Raw genomic sequence first — 20133 nt, forward strand, 5'->3', positions numbered from 1 at the left:
ATATAATAAAAGGGTAATATGCAAATTGACCCTAACAGCAGAATGACTGGGAATGACTGGTCACTATGACACACACTGACCACCAGGGGACAGATGCTCAATGCAGGAGCTGCCCCCTGGTGCTCAGTCCCCTCCCACAGGGGGAGCTCTGCTCAGCCACAAGCCAGGCTGATGGCTGCCAGCACAGCAGTGATGGCAGGAGCCTCCTCTGCCTCCTCAGCAGCGCTAAGGATGTCCAACTGCAGCTTAGGCCTGGTCCCCGCTGGCAATTGGACATCCCCCAAGGGCTCCTGGGCTGCCAGAGGTATGTCTGACTGCCAGCTTAGGCCCAATCCCCTGGGGAGCGGGCCTAAGCCAGCAGGTGGACATACCTCGAGGGGTCCCAGACTTGGAGAGGGCACAGGCCGGGCTGAGGGACCCCTCGCCGAGTGCACTAATTTTTGTGCACCGGGCCTCTAGTTGTTAATGAGAATGTAAAGTAATAAGCATTCAAAATAACTTGGCAGTTTCTTACATAGTTAAACAAACAGCATACTCCTCAACTATTCCACTTCTAGATATTTACCCCAAAGAAATAAATGTCTACCAAGACTGGTATAGAAAATGCATAGCAGTTTTACTCATAATCACCCACACCTGGAAATCACCAAAATTTCCATCAATAGATGAATGCGTAAACAAATTGTGGCATATCCATACAATGAAACACTATCCAGCAATAAAAAATACCATATTACTGATACACAAATATATGGATCTAGAAGCATTTTCTGAATGGAAAAAAAAATCAAGACAGAAAATATCAGATTCTTTTTAAATGATGTATTTATATAAAATGTTAGAAAAATCAAAGCGAATGCCTAGTAACAAAAAACAGATGAATGATTGCCTAGGGCTCGGTGGGGAGTGGGAGTGGGAACTTGTTTAAAAAGGAGCAGGAGGGTAACTCTTTGGAGTGACAGAAATATTCTATATCGAGATGGTGCTGTACACATTTGTGAAAATTCATCAAACTGTACATATATAAGGAGTGGATTTTTGTATGTGAATTATACTTCAATAAAGTAGGTTAAAAAATCAATAAGATTTAGGGAGTTAACCAAAAATAAAAATCTCATTTAAAAATTTTAATTCAAATTATTATTGGAAAAAGACTCCCAGGACATTAGAAATTGGACATTTTTGAATTCCTGGGGCAGCCTTTTCCTGGGATTTTTTTTTTTTTTTACCTATTTTCATAGTAGAAAAATATTCTACTGAGAATTAACCACTCTGCATATATCCTATATAATAAAAGCCCAGAGATTGAAACAGTGGAACAACCAGAATGACCAGAGACCAGAATGACTGCAGCCCTTTGCCCTGGCTAGCCCTAACCCCAGCAGGGGCGTGGGCGACCTACAAACCGCCTGCGCCCCCTTGTTCTGGCCAGCCCTGCCCCCCAGCAGGGGCCCCCACCCCAATCTGGGGCCCCCATCAGGGCAGGCCGGCCGGCCCCGACCTGTGCACTGGGCCTCTATCCTATATAATAAAAGGGTAATATGCAAATTGACCCTAATGGGGGAACAACCAAAACGACCACTTGACCAGTCACTATGAGGCACACTGACCACCACTCAGTCCCTTTCCCGGCAGGCAGGCTATGATCGCCCGATGGCAAACGGGGAACTGGGGGTGGGTGGTGGGGGATGCAGAGGGTGCCAGGCCAAGGCCCCCACCCCACCAGTCGCCCCACACAGAGAGGGCGACCCATGGCGGGGGCAGGGCCGGCTAGCAGGTGGGAAAAGCCGACCTCTCAGTCCCTTTCCTGGCTGTCAGGCTCCAATCGCCTGATAGTGAACGGGGAACTAGGGGTGGGTGGTGGGGGGAGTGGGGCTGGCGAGCAGGTGGAATGGCCAACTTCTTGGTTCCCCCCTTGTTTGGCAGGCTCCGATCACTCGATGGCAAACGGGGAACAAGGGGTTGGTGGCGGCAAGGGGCGGGACCAGCTGTGGGCAGCCAGGGAAGATGGCTCTGATCACAGGCCAGGCCTAGGGACTGTACCACTGGTGGTCAGTGAGCTCTCACAGTGAGAGTGCCGCTCGGCTGACCGGAATGAGCGGCACTCCCACAGCAGGCCGATCCCCGCAGACAATGCTCCCCACCAGTGCACGAATCCATGCACTGGGCCTCTAGTGAAGGTATAAAATACACGGAAATACTTAAAATTTGAATGAGGTAAATAAAATACAAAAATAAAGGAATGAAGTTGGATATTTTCACCAGTTAGTCCGATAACTCAAGCAATGAAGAAAAAATCAAACCATTTAAAATACGCACCAAAAAACTGAATGTTAAGTTTACTTTAATTCGTAAAGTATAAATAAAGAGGGATTTGATATTACCTCCACCATGACCAAAACATGTCAGGTGCTAAAAATATAATGTAGACTTACTCTTTAGCATGTTAAAAGAAGGTATTAGAAGGAGAACTGATGACTATTCAAAATCAGGGAGTGATTTATTTAAGATCAAGAAATCATCTCAGGTGTTCTTGTTCCCAGATGGAACTAGTTTAACATTCACCAAACTGGAGATAGAGAAAACTCCCCCACCCACCTCCTGCAAAAAAAAACCAAACCAAAACAAAACAAAACAAAAACGCTTCTCAGAACATTTGGTAACAAGCAAAAAACACAGAAAAGTTGAGAAAAGACAGCCCCTGATTTACAATGGTTTGACGTATGATTTTACCATGGTGCGAAAGCAATCAATCTCACATAGTAGAAACCCTATTTTTAATTTTGATCTTTCCCTGGGTGAGGGATACGGGATAGGACACTCTCATGAAGCTGGGCAGCAGTGATCAGAGATCACGAGGTGAACCACCAATACTCTAAGGCAGTGGTTCTCAACCTTGGCTGTATATTAGAATCACCTGGGAATCTTTTTAAAATCCTGATTTCTGGGCCTCATCCTCCGGAAATTCTGTTTCTTTGTTATGGGGTGAAGCCACAACATTAGTAACAAAGAAACAGAATTTACGGAGGATGAGGTCTAGAAATCAGGATTTTAAAAAGATTCCCAGGTGATTCTAATGTGCAGCCAAGGTTGAGAACCACTGCTCTAAGGTGTAGTATGAATGCATTTTTTACTTACAATATTTTCAATGTATGATGAGTTTCTTGGGACATAACCCCACTGAGAGTCAAGGACTTCTGCACTTGCTCATTTTTCCTCGGTACTAATTCTGATGCCACATATATTACTTACAGAAACAACACCCCGACGAAAAAATTACAGTGATCACATTTAACAAATGAGTAAACCGACGCTTGGCAGAACTAAGCAATTTGCTCCAGGTGGAGTTGCGAATAGACAATAAAGTTGGAACTCCTGAAGTCCTACAGAATCAGCATTGTAACCACCAGGCAGGTATATCTCTAAGGCAATCCCACACATGAATCACAAACAAATGCCACTCTTCAAGTTCAGTGCATATATAGTCAAAAACAACACCTTATTTTTTTCCATGGTCAGTATAGTTTTCTTTATTTAAATCTTCAAAAAGACGAGGTCAATTCACTTTCTAAGATTAATTTGAATCACGTTGTCTTCTTTCCAATAGAATACATTGATGTAGAAAAATTCATGTGCTAAATGAAAATTATTTGATATGTTGTATTTTTACCAAAATATGTCTCAGATATCACAATAAAAACAATCATCAGTGATCCATATAGAAGGTAAATTATGAAAAATCATAATTGTGGCTGAGCAGTGCTCCCCCTGTGGAAGTGCACTGACCACCAGGAGGCAGCTCCTGCGTTGAGTGTCTGCCCCTGGTGGTCAGTGCATGTCATAGCAACCGATCATTCCACCATTCGGTCGATTTGCATATTACTCTCTTATTATATAGGATAAGTTCAATTTAGTATTAAGGTAGAGACTAGGGAAAGTTACAGCCAAAGAGAAAATGAAGCGATATGATGGCTTTGAAATCAGAAATAGGAGTACTTGTATTATAGCGACTGATCATTCTGCCATTCGATCGATTTACATATTACCCGTTTATTATATAGGATAAATTCAATTTAGTATTAAGGTAGAGACTAGGGAAAGTACAACCAAAGAGAAAATGCAGCGATATGATGGCTTTGAAATCAGAAATAGGAGTACTAACTGCTTACTATAAAAAATGAAGAGGAAATAAAAAGAGATGATTTCATGATAATTTATCCAGAGTCTAAATGGTGGTTCTACTGACAGAAAAGGAAGAGCTGAAAAAAAAAAAGCCCATTTTACAGATGATGAATTTACTAAGTTGGAGATGTGAGTGAAGCAATAAGCAAATTGTCCTTTCAACTGATAGTGTTAATAAAACATCTGAGACTTTGAGTTGCCTTTAAGATAAAAAAGAAGAAAATCTTTAAATCTTTAAACCATTAAGATGCCACAGATCTCCTCCCACATAGCATTTTTGCCTGTATGTTAGATTAGGTGACAGCAATAGAAAGATACTGGCAAGAGCAAATAGTATTTTTCTCAGGTTTTATAGCCCACTTATTTCCAAAGGAATGTAGTGCGAGACCTATTAACATAACTTAAAATGAGAGGAATACAATCTAAAGCAGCATTCACAATGGAAAATATGTGGACCACAAATGCAAGCATATATGTAATCTTAACTTTTCTAGGAGCTACATTAAGAAAGTAAGAGAAAACAGGTAAGATGAATGCTAATCATGTTATATAACCTAATAAATTTTAGATATTATCATTTTAATATGTAATCAATATATATCTTTGTTACTTAGATAGGAATATATATTTTATACTATGTCTTTGAAGTCTGCTGTGTATTGTACACTTAAAACACATGTTGTTTGTACCAGTTATATTTTAAATTCTCAATAGATTCATGTGGCTACCAGTTTGGACAGTACAATATAGCAGTCTTGGCAGAAATTCTGACAATGAAGGCACAAAGTCCAAAGCAGAGACGCGAACATTAATTCAACAGAAATTTTAAGTGCAAAGTACTAGTAGACAAATAAAAATGGGTAACCGAGGTAGAATTTTATAGCCATATAAATGAAAAATAACTCCAATTTAGTTTCAAAAGGTCACCAGAATAAAAGGCATTTCTTAAAAGAAAAATAAACTTTATGTTTTCTTTGGTTTATATTAGATATAATAAACATCAAGATTGTAGAATTTAAGTGATTCATTGGGAAGAGAAAAAGAAACAGCATCAGAAGCTAGGAAGCAATAAGAAGCAGCAACAGGAAGGCAAAGAAGCAAACCAAACTTAGAAATCAGGAAAATAGCTCATGCGTGAGAAAATGGAGTCCAAGAATTATTAAGCTCTTATCTCTAAAAATAACTCAAACACATGGAAGTATATATTTAAAAAATAAGGTATATAACTCAAAATGGATCAAAGACCTAAAAGTAAATGCTAAAACTATAAAACTCTTAAAAGAAAACATAGGTGTCTATCTTTGTTGGCAGTGGATTTGGCAACAAAAGAAAATTTAGTAAATTAGACTTCAATGAAGCTAAAAATGTTTGTGCATCAAAGGCCACTTATCAGGAAAACGAAAGGCAACCCACAGAATGGGAGAAAATATATGCAATTCATATATCTGATAATGGCCTGGTATCCAGAATATATTTAAAAACACTTGCAACTCAACAACAAAAAGACAAGCAAGGCAATTTAAAAATGGGCAAAGGACTTCCATAGACATTTCTCCAAAGAAAATGTACAGCCATCCAATAAGAAATGAAAAGATGCTCGACATCATTAATCATTAGTAAAATAGAAATTCAAAACAACCATGAGCTAGTACTTCCCACCCACTAGTTTAGCTACAAAAAAAGGGACAATTACAAGTGTTGGAGATGATGCGGAGAAATTGGAACCCCCAATACATTGCTAGTGGGAATGTAAAATAGGCCATTGTGTTAAATAATTTGGGGGTTCCTCAAAAGTTAAACAGAGTTACCTTATGATCCAGCAATTTCACTCCTAGGTATATACCCAAGAGAACTGAAACCATATGTCAACACAAAAACTTGTACATGGATGTTCATAGCAGCATTGCTCATAATACCCCCCAAATGAAAACAATCCAGTGTCCATCCACTGGTCAGAAAAAAATAAACTCATAAATTTTCACGATTCTAAAAGATTGAACATAAATGTTTACAAGAATTAGATTTCTCATCTATGAATTAGGAAAAAATAAGAGTCCTAATCTTCTAAATTACAGCAATGATTAAAAGAGAAAACTGATTCAAAACAGTTTGAAAATGCTGATGGACAGAGAAAGGGGGGGCGGATAATGTACTAATAAACTGGACATGTAAAAGGATGTTGCACAATACAGTGTGATGGTGAAGTTTGAGAACAGGGATTCTAGTGCCTGGGTTTGTGGGTACAAATGAGAGCTAGAGTGTCACTAACTGGGTGACCTTGACCTTAACTTCTCTGTGACCCAGTGCCCTCAACTCTACAATGGGACAATAATACCTACCCCATAAAGTTGTTGTGAGGACTTAGTTAACAGATGTAAGATACTTAAAACAAAATGTGGTACATTGTATGTTTGCAATAGTTAAATTTAATTAAAAGTCTTTTTGTAAATCAAGATGATCTCCCAAATTTGCATTGTCTAAACCCTACAGTTTATAAGCCTTTAAGAAGTTGTGTGTTTTTTTGTTGTTTTGTTATAAAATGAGAATAGGTTCTGAAATCGGCAGGTTCTGAAAAGTCACATTCCCAATATCCTGTTTTATTTGCTTGACTGCTCTCCCATTCTTTCCCTTTAAAATTATTGATTATGAAAGGAATGGTAATCTACCTCTCAAAATCCTCCCCTTGCATCTCTGAGTTCCTGATTATAATTGGTTGTAATTTGAAGACCTTGATTATTTATCATTGTCAGCCTACAATTATATACCCACAATTGCATATTTCCAGTAATGAAAAAAAAATCACAAAGAAATGCCACATCAAAAATAATACTGTTGTCTATAGTATATCTGTTGAGTATTAGGTTTCAAAAAATGTGTAGTGTCTGAATTCCTTCGTATTACAGCGTTTAGAAAAAAAGAAAGATGAAACATAAAAATATCTTAAAGACTGTCTTTCTCAGATCTATGAAAAGCAGCAATCTCCATTTCAGCAGCCACCTCCACTAAGGAAATGTAATGGATATTTATTGTGAGTCCTGGCAAAAAACTACTTTTCTGAAGAAAAACTTTCTTCAGAAAAGCTGAGATTGATGCTTTTTATTGAAATAGCCACTTTACACTTTGGAAATCAAACATACAGTATAAAACCATTATCTAATTGATTCCTCCATCTCTTTTTTGAGGATGGCTGGTGCCTAGTTCATCTTGTAATTTTACAGTCCAAAGGCAATTTTCAGGAAAGCATGACTAATACCGATGATATTCCCACAATTCTGACCAAATTATCAAATGTATGGCATTATGAAATGATAGTCCATTTTATAATAGTCAATGATATTAGCTCCAGTATTTTTAACAATCTAGGGCAATACTGTTATGACTTAGAGTAACTTTAATTTGTATGACACTATTAGTTAGGTTAAGGGGATCAAAGAAAATATAACAAATATTTTAAACTATTGAACCAAATACACAGCAACACATTAGGAACTATTGGCTAATAAGTTTTGCTAGCAATTGACCAGAGAGGAACAAGGTCTGACATGGCCTGGGGGATGTGTCTGGTCCAGTTCCCTTTACCTGAGTCAGACTCCTTATTTCTCACAGTTGTATTAAATAATTATTTCCATATAAGGTGAGGTAATTTAATTACTCCTTTCTCTTAAATTTATGTACTGTCACTTTATACTTAGAGGTCAGACTCTCACTGTAGTAGATAGTACTGTTATAATACATGATAAATTATTTATATTCATATTTATTGAGTGCTTGTTATATTCAAGGGATTACATTAATCTGATTAAAATAACTTTTTTATGTTGAGAAAAGTTAGGAATTGACATCTATTTACATAAAATTTTATACTGACATCAAGATGATAACATATCATGAAAAAGGCCACACTGGGGTATTAAAAATGCAACAAATTTTACCTGTATTTGCTACTTGATAATGGCTGACATAAATACTTTAAAATCATTATTGTTGGATTTATTATTTTTAATGGCATAGAAGTAACTACTCAAAATATGTTTATTTTTCTGTTTCAACAAAGAATGGCAATATATTTTGGTATGTGACACCTACTGCATGAGCTTCGAATTCGATTAGATATCAAATTTACACAAAGCCATATGTATGAAAAGGGATCTTTTAAAAAAAACTTTATTTGAGAAAGGAAGAGACTTATAACAGAAGGCAAGAAGAGAAACATACAAACAATATATTTACAACACAAAACAAGAGATCACCATCAAGGGTGTAAATTATAATAAATACAGTAGATTTTAAAAGAAACAATTATCAATTAGCTCTAAGATTATTTAAGTCCAGCTTTTCTTTTCACTGGTTCCAGGTAGTTTCTTGATTAAATTCAAAGAATATCAAATTCAAACAAATTAACGTCCACCAACTGTACTGATGAAGCTCTCTCAAGTGACATTATAAAAAATAGGCTTTTTTTGTTCTTCATTACATATCTTTGAAGTAATATTATACAAAAGTCTGCTCAGCCACATGTTCCTCCCCAAATAAAATGTATTTTAAAAGATGCACTATCCCTTTTTTATGAAATTGAAAAAAAAAGACTTTAAAGAAAATGTATATTTATGAGATGGAGAAAATATACAATTTTATCTTAGGAATGCCATATTTTAATGCAAAATAACTGACAAAAAGTCATTTTAATCTGAAGGAATATACTAACCAAACTATGTTGGTAATAGGAAGTGTTATAGCTATTTGTCAAATTATCAGGTCTTTTTTCATTATATGGAAAAGTTTTAAACTTTCTAACTTCTAGTTATATTAATTTAATTTGAATGGCGACTTTTTAAAAAAGGATAATGTATCTTTAGCAGTAACCTTTTTTTAAGAAATATTTTTAAATGTCACAGCAAAATGTAAACAACACGTGCCAGTAACATACAATTGTACAATGTCTACATTTGGCAAAACTGCTATATCTCCTTTGAAACAGGATACTACACCTTTTAATACCTCGGATTTAGAAATATAAATATTTTAATAGGAAAAAAAGTCACAAAGATTCTAGGTCAATTTGGATTATTCATATTAAAGGGGTCTTAATACGACAAATCTTTAACTAGCTTAACAAAAGTAAACCTATAAAACAAGGTAAACATATCAAAAAGGAGTATTGAAGGAAATGTTCCAGTGAAAAGCTTCCTTAACAATTTCCCTATGTGTGGTGTTATTTTCTTAGACAATAAATCAATTCATAGAGTGCCCTTTAAAAACAGAAAGAGTAAAACACTATCCTCCGTTTCTCCCCCCTACATTCCCCAGCACATGAATCACTTGGACTTCCTGTTTCCACAAGGCATTTCCTGCTCAGCCTCATAGAATCCGTTTTCTGTAGGAGAACAGCAGGAACCTGACAAAGAAGTGACTTAAATAAACAGTCTTCTGTTGCCTTCAAAGTTGTTTGTATTTTATAGCTTCAAAGGACACAGTCCTTCTAAAGGTGCATTATGTACAAGTAGGTTCTTTTGTTAAGCCCCACTTTGCTAATTTTGCCAAAATGGTATGGCGTCTGTCATGTCATCATGGAATCATACTTAAGAGATCATGGGGATAATGATAATAAAATATGATATGCTTGCTTCTTTTAAACGTGATTTTGACTTCATATCAGATGATAATCTTACTGTTGCTGTGTTTTCTATAATTGTAGATACTACAATAGGGTATCTGATTGGCCCGTAGGCTGCACGTTAGTTCTTAACAACATTTGCATCTGCTTCACTTGATCTTTTTTTGATAGACAGTGTCATCAAATAACACACGATAAAGTAAAATGAGCAGTGCTCGGTGAGACATCATGTAATATTTAAAATAGTGCTGTACTTTGCATCTATATATTTAAAACCACTTCTATTCCTAATATTTTCAATTGCAATCTATACAGTAACCTAGGACTATTGGCATGGTAACCAGAACATTTCACTTAACAGAAATGAGAGAGGAAGGAAGGGGCAGACTACCTTTAACAGTGTTCAAGACTGTAGCATGATACATTATGTACAACGCTGTGAAAATTGAATTCTACATATCAAAAAAAAATCAAGAACTAATAGAATGTGTCATTGATCAGACTGGGAAACTATCCAGCAGTCACTGATCTCAACAGAGAAACTAAAACAACAGTGAGTTCGTTTTCCTTAGAAGTAATGGATGTGGCAGGCTTGAGGATGGGTTTAAAGCCTGTTAGTTACTTGGATAACTATGTAGTATCGTATTAGTGTAGCAGGTATTTCCTTGCCAGTGAAATTTCAATGGAACCTTGATATCTATACAGAGATCAGTATAGAGAGAGACCTCTATATAGATATATACACATTAGTTAGAACCCTTAAACACTAAAATCAAATTATTTAGTGATAGGAAATTATATCCATTGACCAAAAAATGGAGTGCATTTCATGTTCAGATAATGACTTTAATTACAAATCCTGGAGCTAAATCTTTGCCTATTACCTGTTGCATAAAAGCAGCCTGCTCCCCAGATTCCATTTCCTGGATCTGAGCATCTTCATCACTGTCCACTGGCTCCTCCTTGACCTTCACAGCCCCAACTTGTCCCAGTGTGTCCTCCACACCAACACTGCTGTCGCTCCTAGTGCTGTTGCCACTAGAGGGCGCTCTGTCTTCCTGCATCGCCTGGTCCCCCTGCAGCTCTTCCTCCGCTTCCTCCAGGTGCCTGCCTGGTTGCTTCAGTTGTTCAATAGATTTCGAAAGCAGCTAGAAGAGAGTGTCGAGGGGTTCAAAATTCAATAGTTTTTGGTGGTAACAGAGCAGCAAAATACACTTTGATTTCTAACGACTCTTTAACACACTTAGAAAATGGTGGAAAAGAGGTAAATAATAAACGTTTTCTATGGAAATCATAAAATGTTCACAAGGACAGGTTGTACTGAGTCAATTTAATCCAAAGAAACCTGGACTTTTCCCCCCCTCAAACTAGGAAATGTAATGAAAATAACAGAAAGCTACTGAAAATTTTCCAAAGATCTCATTTTTCAACAAATGTCAACCACTATAAAAGACAGCACAAATCCTAGGAGTCCTTCTCCATCTAATTGTCCTATACCTAAATGGTCAAATGATAAAACACCTTCTTTCTTTCTTTTCTTTTTTTAAAATATATTTTTATTGATTTCAGAGAGAGGAAGAGGGAGAGAGAGAGATAAACATCAATGATGAGCAAATTATCAATTGGCTGCCTCCTGCGCACACACCCCTCTTCCCCCGCTGGGGCTGAAGCCTGAAATTGGGGCATGTGCCCTGACCGGGAATTGAACCGTGATCTCCTGGTTCATGGGTTGATGCTCAACCACTGAGCCACACCGGCTGGGCAACACCTTTTTATACCTACTTGTAAACCATAGAAATATTGATTTTGAAATCCTGAACTTAAAAAATATGCAGAACTTAAAAAAATTTGACCGCACTAAAAATGTTTTATGAACATATACAAAGGGAAATTAAATATTAGGAAAGAAGCAAAGGATTATTTTTTAATTTGAGAATTGTTATCTAGACCTTTTATTTACCTTGTAAATTAAATCATACGTAATCTGCAATAACTGCTCACTGATTAAAAAAGATAACTGATAACATTAATTTAATTTAAACAATAGCAAAATACCATGGTATAATAGGGGTGGAGGGAATCCTCAGGTGATTTCACCTCACTTAGGCCTTTTGTTTTATTTGACAATGAGTCTATTGACTGCTCATCTGCAGGTCTTGAACTGTGTTTTCAAAAGTGGTTAGTTTTCCGCTGAGTCAGTGCCCATGTGAGCAACATGCCAATTATGTTATAAGCAGCACATTCAGAATACCACCGCTAAAATCATGAATACAGACTTTTCTGTGTAAAATTCAAGTTTACCTCTCACTCACACCTACCTATGTTTTTAAAACTAAATGCACGCTTTAGAGTTACAATACCTAAGTATTCAAACTTTGAAGGGAGTTGTAACCGCTTTAGGCAAAAACCTCAAATGGCCCTGCACACGCTGATGAAGCCCTTCAATTTCACTGCAGGTAGAATGATTGGGACTTTTCATTCATTTTGCAACACCTGTTTATTGAGTGCCAACTATGTTTAAGAGAACATTCTAAGCACTGGGAAAACGGCTGTCGCCCTGCCCTCATGGAGCTCATAGGTAGTGTATTAGAAACTGATAACTAAACTCATTCTTGTTTTCAAGTATGGTAAATGAGAAAAAAAAAGTGAAAAGCACAAGGTGTTATAAGAGTATGTACCAGTTGGAATGGAGTGAAATGTGAATTGTGAGGGAAGGTTTCATCAAGGAAGTGCTATGTTTAGCCTGAGCCATGAAAGATGAAGGATGACGGAAAGGAGTAGTTAGTGATGTGCGTGAGGGGTAGAAATAAAGGTGAAGAGGACAAGAGAGAAAAAACCCGTCTATGGTATGTGTGGTCATAGCCCACGAACTGAGGGCCATGCAAGACAAGTTAGCCAGACAGCATTGGGACACTGTCCAGGAAATGCCCTGTCACAAGTCCCTGCTTACTGAAGGTGGCCCCACATCTCCTCCAGCTCTGGATGCTTGACTGCAGGAGTATTTAACAACCAAGAGGAAGGTACACATACCACCTGCTCAGTGAAGACTATGGTATTGCTCTTCCTCTCCTTCCCAGTTCCAACATGGCCTCTCAGTGCCTTGCCCTCCTCAGCTCCAGTGGCCTTGCCCTCTGCTGTACCTCAGCTCCCAACTCAGGATCACACCCTAGACTTGCCTTCATCTGTAACTCAACACTCACCTAACTCTCAATTTCAAACATCACTCCTTTGCTCTGGTTCATCCTCAGAATATTCTTACCGCAACCATTCTGACTCCAACCTGGAGGGTCCCAAAAGCTATGGAGCCTACCCCATTCTCAGTGCCCATCACCTCCTCCCCTCATTCCCTCACTTCCCTCCTTGCTGGATGAGGTCCCATTCCCCATCATTAAAACTCACTCCCTTACCTTATCTTTAACTCCCTCTCTTTTCAAAATTAGGACTTCTAACCTGGGTTAATAATAAATCTCTCCCAAACCCAGGCAGCTGAGTAAGGTAGGAAACAAATGAACAAATAAACTGCTGAGTGTTTCTCCTCAATTTCACGATCATCACCCTCAAATGGGTCCTGGCAACCCTACAACATTTATTTAGTTAATTTACCCCTACTCTTCCAATGACTGTTTCAAACGACCTTCTCTCTCCTCAAACTTCTAATATCCAGAACTTTTCCTCACTCCCTGCTGATACCTTTGTTTCTCATTTCACTGAGAAAATAGAGGCATCAGAAGAGAAACTCAACTGTCCCATTCACCCTCCTCCTGTTACAATAAAAGCAATGTCTGCACTCCTGTCCCAGCCAACCCCTTGGCTTACTGCCCCGGATCTCTCCACTCCTGCAATCATCCACTCTGTCCTCCATCACACGTTGCCCCTCTGCTGGAGTGTTCTCATTTGTACACTTTCAGTATTTTCATCATTCTTACATAAACTCCCAGCCCCCCCCCCCAAATAAACCATCACGTAGAACTTCACAGTAAAAACTCCTTGAGTTTTCTCACTTGTCATTATTTTTCCTTTCCCATTTGCTTTAGAATTCACAACAGACAGGCTTTCATTTAGAAAGAAAAACAAGACACCTTTGAAATAAGAGATTAATATTACTAGTGTTGGTGCAGCCAAAGGCCAGACAAACTGTGTGAATTTACTGGAATGTAATTTCCCATAGAAAGCAAGTATGCCCAAGAAAATCTCTAATACTGACAAAACACTGAGTGTTCACAGAATATACCATATGTGCATTTTAACCGAAAACCTTCTAAAATTTGACCTGTGATTATATTTCTGAGGTCACTGAAGTGCTCAGAAATCACATCATTTCATCCATGAATCAAGTTGGATCAGTCTGTACAACCTCACTGACAGGGATACGCAGAGGAAACTGTGTGTAACATCTTTAAAGTGCAACCTGGAAACAATGCCACTCTGCCCAGCCGTTCCCTTGGCTCCGATGCACTGAAGGAAACCCGAGGCAGAAAACTCCCAGAATGAATGATGCGGTGCTAACTGTACAAGAAGTCCGAATGGCAAAAGGCTCCTCTTCTAAGGGCAGACCACCGCAGCGGTCGCCAACCGGTGGTCCGCGGACCCCTGGTGGTCCCTGAGGTCCGAAAGGTTGGCGACCGCTGCATGGCTTGTAAAAAAGAAATGTTTCTTGACATAAAACAGCCACTTACGCATGAAGATAATTTAGGTACATAATGTTGGTGTTGGAAATTTTATAACATTTTTCAAGTCCTTATTTGATAAGGAAGACACTTCATGCCCAAGAAAAACCGAATCATCTCCAAAAACGAGTAGCAACCTAGACGTGTTTACACCCTTCCACTCAACTCTCCTCTGAAACAACTATATTCTGATGACAACTGAATGAATATAAACAATTCCAACGTCTCCGCCGAGCTCCAAACTTGCGTGTTCAGCTGCGTGCTTCACGTCTTTGCTTAGATCTGGAATATCGAATGGGCACCACGAACTTTAAATAGTTCAAAGATCATCTTCATTCCCATCCCACTCCAACATATCCATCACCTATTTTCTCATTTGAGTGAAGTGTTACCCAACTGCCTGGGTCAAAAATCTATGATTTACCCCCATTTTTCCTTAGTTGTCTTTTTCATAAATATTCGAAAACTTAATATTCGGTAGCAATGCTCTGACACTTTTCTTCCCAGGTTATGAAACAAATGCCAATGCTGATGTGAACAATACGTAACTACCACTATTTCACCATCGCTGGAACAAAATGTGCTCTTCGTTAAGTTTCACGAAATGTAAAATAGATACCTGGGACCTCTTGCAGCCGGCATAGCAAAACATAAAGGCATAGAAGGTGTTAGCCTGCACTTCTTTATTTTAGGTATTTGACAAAGGCTGTTTTTGTTTAAACAGTCACATTGGCCCATGTGGAAAAATTAGCAAGTGCCATCAGCAAGGGAAATCTACAAGCAAAAGTCACAGAAAACCTGCCTGCCAGCTCTGACTTATTTAAGATACTTAAAATAAAAGGTAACTTGGAACTATTTGTAAGCTTCTGGCTACTTACTAAGAAAGTCAGCACTCAGACAATGGTGTGTTCTATGTGGTTTTGAACTACACACGTGACCATTACCAAGGTGGTGATTTTTCGAATTTGTACTGTCGCTGAGTGGCCCCAGAAGCAGGGAGGGGCTGTCTGCTTACTCTCAGTGGGGTGGCAGGGTCTCTCTTTGGTTGGACATCTGGAGGTGATCCCCCAGCAAAGCTGAGCTGTTGCCTTGCTGGAGAGAGAACACAAGACGAACCATCTGTGTGGCAGATAAATGGACGAGCCCGTGTGCATCTCAGCTGAGGCCCCATGGGTGAGACACCACGTGTCATCTGTCTGACACCAGGTGAGTTACTTTGGTGGGAACCCAGCTGAGATGAAGAACGTGATGGCTGTACAGCTTCTCCTGCCCCTTTTATCTGTGTCCTTACTCGTCTGTCAGTGTGGCTCTGTGTTCTCCGTGCTACTGCCCAGCAACTGTACGAACACTAAGAATGCTATCACCCTACGGCCATTCTGGATTTGGGACACACACATGTGTACACACTCACACAGATAGTCTGTAGGCCAGATAGCATTATTTATCCAAATGTCTAACACTCCAGACATTATAACTCAACCCTTCAATTCTTATCAACCCCTAAGATGGTCATAGCCATAGCAAGTCCATAATTTAAATGTCTTATATTCCCTGTTGAACATCATATGTTCTATTGGCAAATGCTGTATGATTCATTACATATTTAAAGGCTGTGCTGCTAATCTTTACACGTTAACCCATTAAGCTCATCTCGGTGTAAGGCACACTGTTTGATAAAAGTCTAGAGGTCAACAAGCATAGGTGTTTTTGAATAAAATACCTTTAAATTCTGTTTTTTAACTTTTGCCACAGAAATCCTTCATGTCCCCACAAATATGTTCAGATTTGGAATGGCAACTAAGAACAGGAGTGTATAGGGAGTAAATCTGGTTCTGATAGATATCTGATTTTCTGAAATTATCAACAAATCATTAAGCACAAGTTTGAAATTGATTATTAAACTATGTAAAATGACCTTTACCCCAACTCAATGCTTTCTTATTTTGCCTCAGATTTTAAGGCAGATTTTACTTGGAGCGTGGCAATAGCACATATTTTGTGTTTTTTTTTTTTTAATTTTAAATAAATGTAAAATTCTTCTTTTGGAAAATAAAACCTTCCCCTTAAGCTCCAAGGAAACTAGATTTAAAAATAAGGATAAAATTCGGTCTCAATTCACAAACAGATTCGGTATACACCAAATGTTCTCAAAAACAACATGCAGAGCTTGGAGGGCTTTCAAATCTAGAGGTCTACTTAGAGGAGAACTCTGCTTCCAGCCAGAATACGCCATGCTATGCAGCTTCTGTGCATGTTAGGAAAATAACCAGGAGATCCAAAATTAAGTAACAAGAGAGAAAGATTTTCCATATATTGGTTCCTTATTCACATAAATTAAATTTTTAAACTGAAAAACATCCTTTCTTACCAATATTGAAGGTACATAAAATTAATCTAGGAACCAAGTAAATTCTTAATAAAAACTTGTTTATAACTCTAAATGATTGTCTAAAACAATACCTGGAATTTAAATATCCTTTCTATGGCTCTCAAAACATCCTAATATTTCAATAACTTAAATGAGTGTTAACTTCTGTGGAGGAGAATGAAAATTTCCTCCTCTCAGCTAGATTGAGAAAGTTAACCACTCACTCTTTCATTCATTCAACAATTTTTATTGAGCACTTATATATGCCAGGCCCTGGGAAGAGAGAGGAGCATTAGGCAAACTCTCAGTGGAGTAAACAGAAAATGAGCAACTGGAACTTCGTGTGCTAGAGAATGATGGGGGGCGTGCCTGTGTTTAATTTGTCTGTGTAGGGAAAGCTTCTCTCAAGAGGTTGACTCTTGAGCTGAGAGAGACTCCCATACCAAGATCAAGTCATGAAAAGGCTGGAGGTTGAACCTTCCATACAGCACAACTCCTGGAGGTGGAATGAGATTCCCTGCAGACAGGAGAGGAGGCCAGTGTGGCTGGAGCTCAGTAAGTAAGGGAAGGGAGTAGGAGATGAGGTCACTTGGGGGACAAGAGACAGATCAGGATAGCCTAGTAGGTCAAAGATGTTTGCATTTCATCCTAGAAGCAGTAAGGAGCCACTGGGGAGTCTTCAGCAAGCCTTTGGCATAATTTGATTTGCATTTGTAAAAGATCACCCTGGCCACTAGGGAAGATTGAATGGAGGTGGGCAAAAATGGAAACGGGAAGATCGACCTTTCAGAACATGAAATCCCCAACAAGAGAACAAGAACTATTAGGGGTTCCTCTTAACTGAAACACAGAGGACTTCTTTTTCCTTCTGTTACAGCACTGTGTAATTTTATGTTCTTTTATATTACATAACAGGATTTTCCTGATCATCTCTTTTCTGATTTTCAGCTGAAAGTACTCTTTCTTTCAAAGTTTTCTTTTTTTGCTCTTTAAGGATAATGAATAGAGCCACAGCAAGGAAAGGCATTCTTATTAATTTATCTTTTTCCTAATCCTTGGAGATTGTGAACTGTCTCAGGACAGACGAGATCTCAAAGCCAACGGTCTTCCTATCACGTGACTTGTGAACATCTCCCTTTCCCCCCATTGGCCAATCCCTTTCTTGGTAAACTGGACAGCTCTGCGAATCTTATTTAAAATCGACAACCAAGAGTAAGCCCAGGTGATAACTGCCATGTGGAAATGTCTGCCCAGAATGGCAAGACTTTTTCATTTTTCAGACGATGCCAGAAATCCAGAATTATATTTGAAATATTTCTACTTTTAAAGATTCACCAAAAATTCAAATGCTGTTAAGACACCAGGTAGGTCAAAGACAGCAGTTCAATGGAATAGATAGAGTCTATGACTGCCAGCTAGAGGCCACTATAAATCACCCCTTAGGTCCCTTCTTGATTGAACATTCCGCAGTTTAGATCAGATAGGACTGATGTCTGCATGCTTTCAAAGTACATCATCCTCACAATTGTGACAGTTTTATATGTTCCTTACAAAATTCAACTACCTTGCCAGGGGTTGGAAGTAGGGGTAGGGACTGACCACAAAGGCGAGCAGAGGGAATTTTGGAAGCTGAGGGACCTGTTCTGCATCTTGATTGTGGTAATTATATGATAATATGCATCTGTCAAAACTCACTAAACTGTACAGCAAAAGGAATAAATTTTACTGTGTGTAAATTATACCTCAATAAAAATTCAATGACTAACCATAATATTGTTCCAAAGAGAAAACAAAGTCGGCTGTATGATGAATACAAAGATGTAAGAGAAAACTGGAATAAAATTTAGTGGTTTGGTTGACAACAAAGCTTGATGCAATATTGAAGCGAGTGGGAAATGTGTGCCTTGGAAATAGTCTAGTCCTTCCAGACAATCATCTCCATTAACAGAATAAGAAAAATAGGACTATTAGTCCTTGGCTGGGTAGCTCAGTTGGTTAGAGCATGGCCCTTTTATGCCAAGGTTTCTGGTTCAATTCCTGGTCAGGGAACATACAAGAAGCAACCAAATGAATGCATAAATAAGTCAAACAATAAAATGATGTTTCTTTTCTCTCTCTCTCTCACCAATCAATTTTAAAAAAGAAATGTTAGTTGTATATAAGAACATAAATACTGAGTTAGGATTTCAGTACTGCTTATTATGTTTACAAAGCACTTTCAGTACACTCTCTTGAGTGAGCCGCACCAGGTACCTCTAAAACGGACAGATTAAAGAATTATTGGACAAAGAGGTTCGACATTTTGACCAAAGATGCAAAACTAATAAATCATTCTATGGGACGCCAGAAACCTCTCTTGGAAAGGATATCACACATTCTTGATCCTGTTTTAAAACAAGGTATATATTATGTAGCACTATCTCTGCATAGAATTGTCTGTTTGCAGGTCTGTGAGCCCATTCAGAGAAAGAACATGCTTTCTTTATTTTCATTTTCAGTGTGCAGCATAATGGTTGCTAATAAATCTCCGTGAAACATCATAAATTATTCCATGCCAGGAATTATTTTGTAGAACTGAATTTTTATAGCTGGCTGATACAGCTAAATTGATAGCAAGCGAGTAATGGTACATTCAGGCTATGGGAGCACAGCCCTGGATGCAATTCTGCCGGAAAGAATGGGAATACTCTAGACCATCTGACATTTCAGGGTCACTATAATTCCTCAGATTTCATAACTATTTAGAGAAAGGGCAGAAACATGTGGGGGGGGGGGAATCTATAATCAAGAACTTATAAGTAACCAAAATCTGCAACAAGGAGACAGCTACACATTGGTGGTTTTCATGTCCACAAATCACTTAGCTATATTAAAAATTCTTTAGTTAAGATTTAATTATTTCATTCTGTCCAATGAAACTACTTGTCAAGGTTGGGAAACAACCAAATTATTTAGCTTCCCTCTCCCTTTGAACTCCCTGGAATCAACATCAGTCAAACTACTCGCATGGTTTAATTCCCCAGATATGTTTCTTTCTCCTATTTTCTTACCTCATAGTCATGTCCAACTATTGTTTTTCTCATTCAGTAACAGCATCTCTGCCTAGATTAACAGTGCGGAGTGAAGAGGAAAGGTCAAGGTCCTTCCCTGCATCTTCGAGTTATGAACGCAGCACTGGGGACGTGTATGAATGTGACACATTAATCCCCTGAAATGGTCATTTAGTTTCTTTTACAAACACAGGATTTCATCACATTGAATAATAAAGCAACAAGCCATCTTCTGTATATTATAAACCATCC

General features: G+C 38.3%; 1 protein-coding gene across 9 annotated transcripts in view; it reads right to left on the minus strand.

Moving 5' to 3' along the window:
- The window catches only part of HDAC9 (histone deacetylase 9), an 846941-nt gene that overhangs the window by 305054 nt on the left and 521754 nt on the right, over positions 1 to 20133 (minus strand). For 8 of the 9 annotated variants that reach the window (XM_014544644.1, XM_014544647.1, XM_014544646.1 and 5 more), the window contains one exon: positions 8321 to 10944. In XM_014544644.1, the coding sequence (XP_014400130.1) occupies positions 10630 to 10944 (315 nt within the window). In that variant the 3' untranslated portion in view covers positions 8321 to 10629. Of the gene's footprint in view, positions 1 to 8320; positions 10945 to 20133 lie in introns of those variants that run through there. The other variant, XM_014544651.1, reaches the window with a different exon arrangement.

The sequence above is a fragment of the Myotis brandtii genome, unplaced genomic scaffold, assembly GCF_000412655.1.
Source record: "Myotis brandtii unplaced genomic scaffold, ASM41265v1 scaffold374, whole genome shotgun sequence".
Lineage (NCBI taxonomy): Eukaryota > Metazoa > Chordata > Mammalia > Chiroptera > Vespertilionidae > Myotis > Myotis brandtii.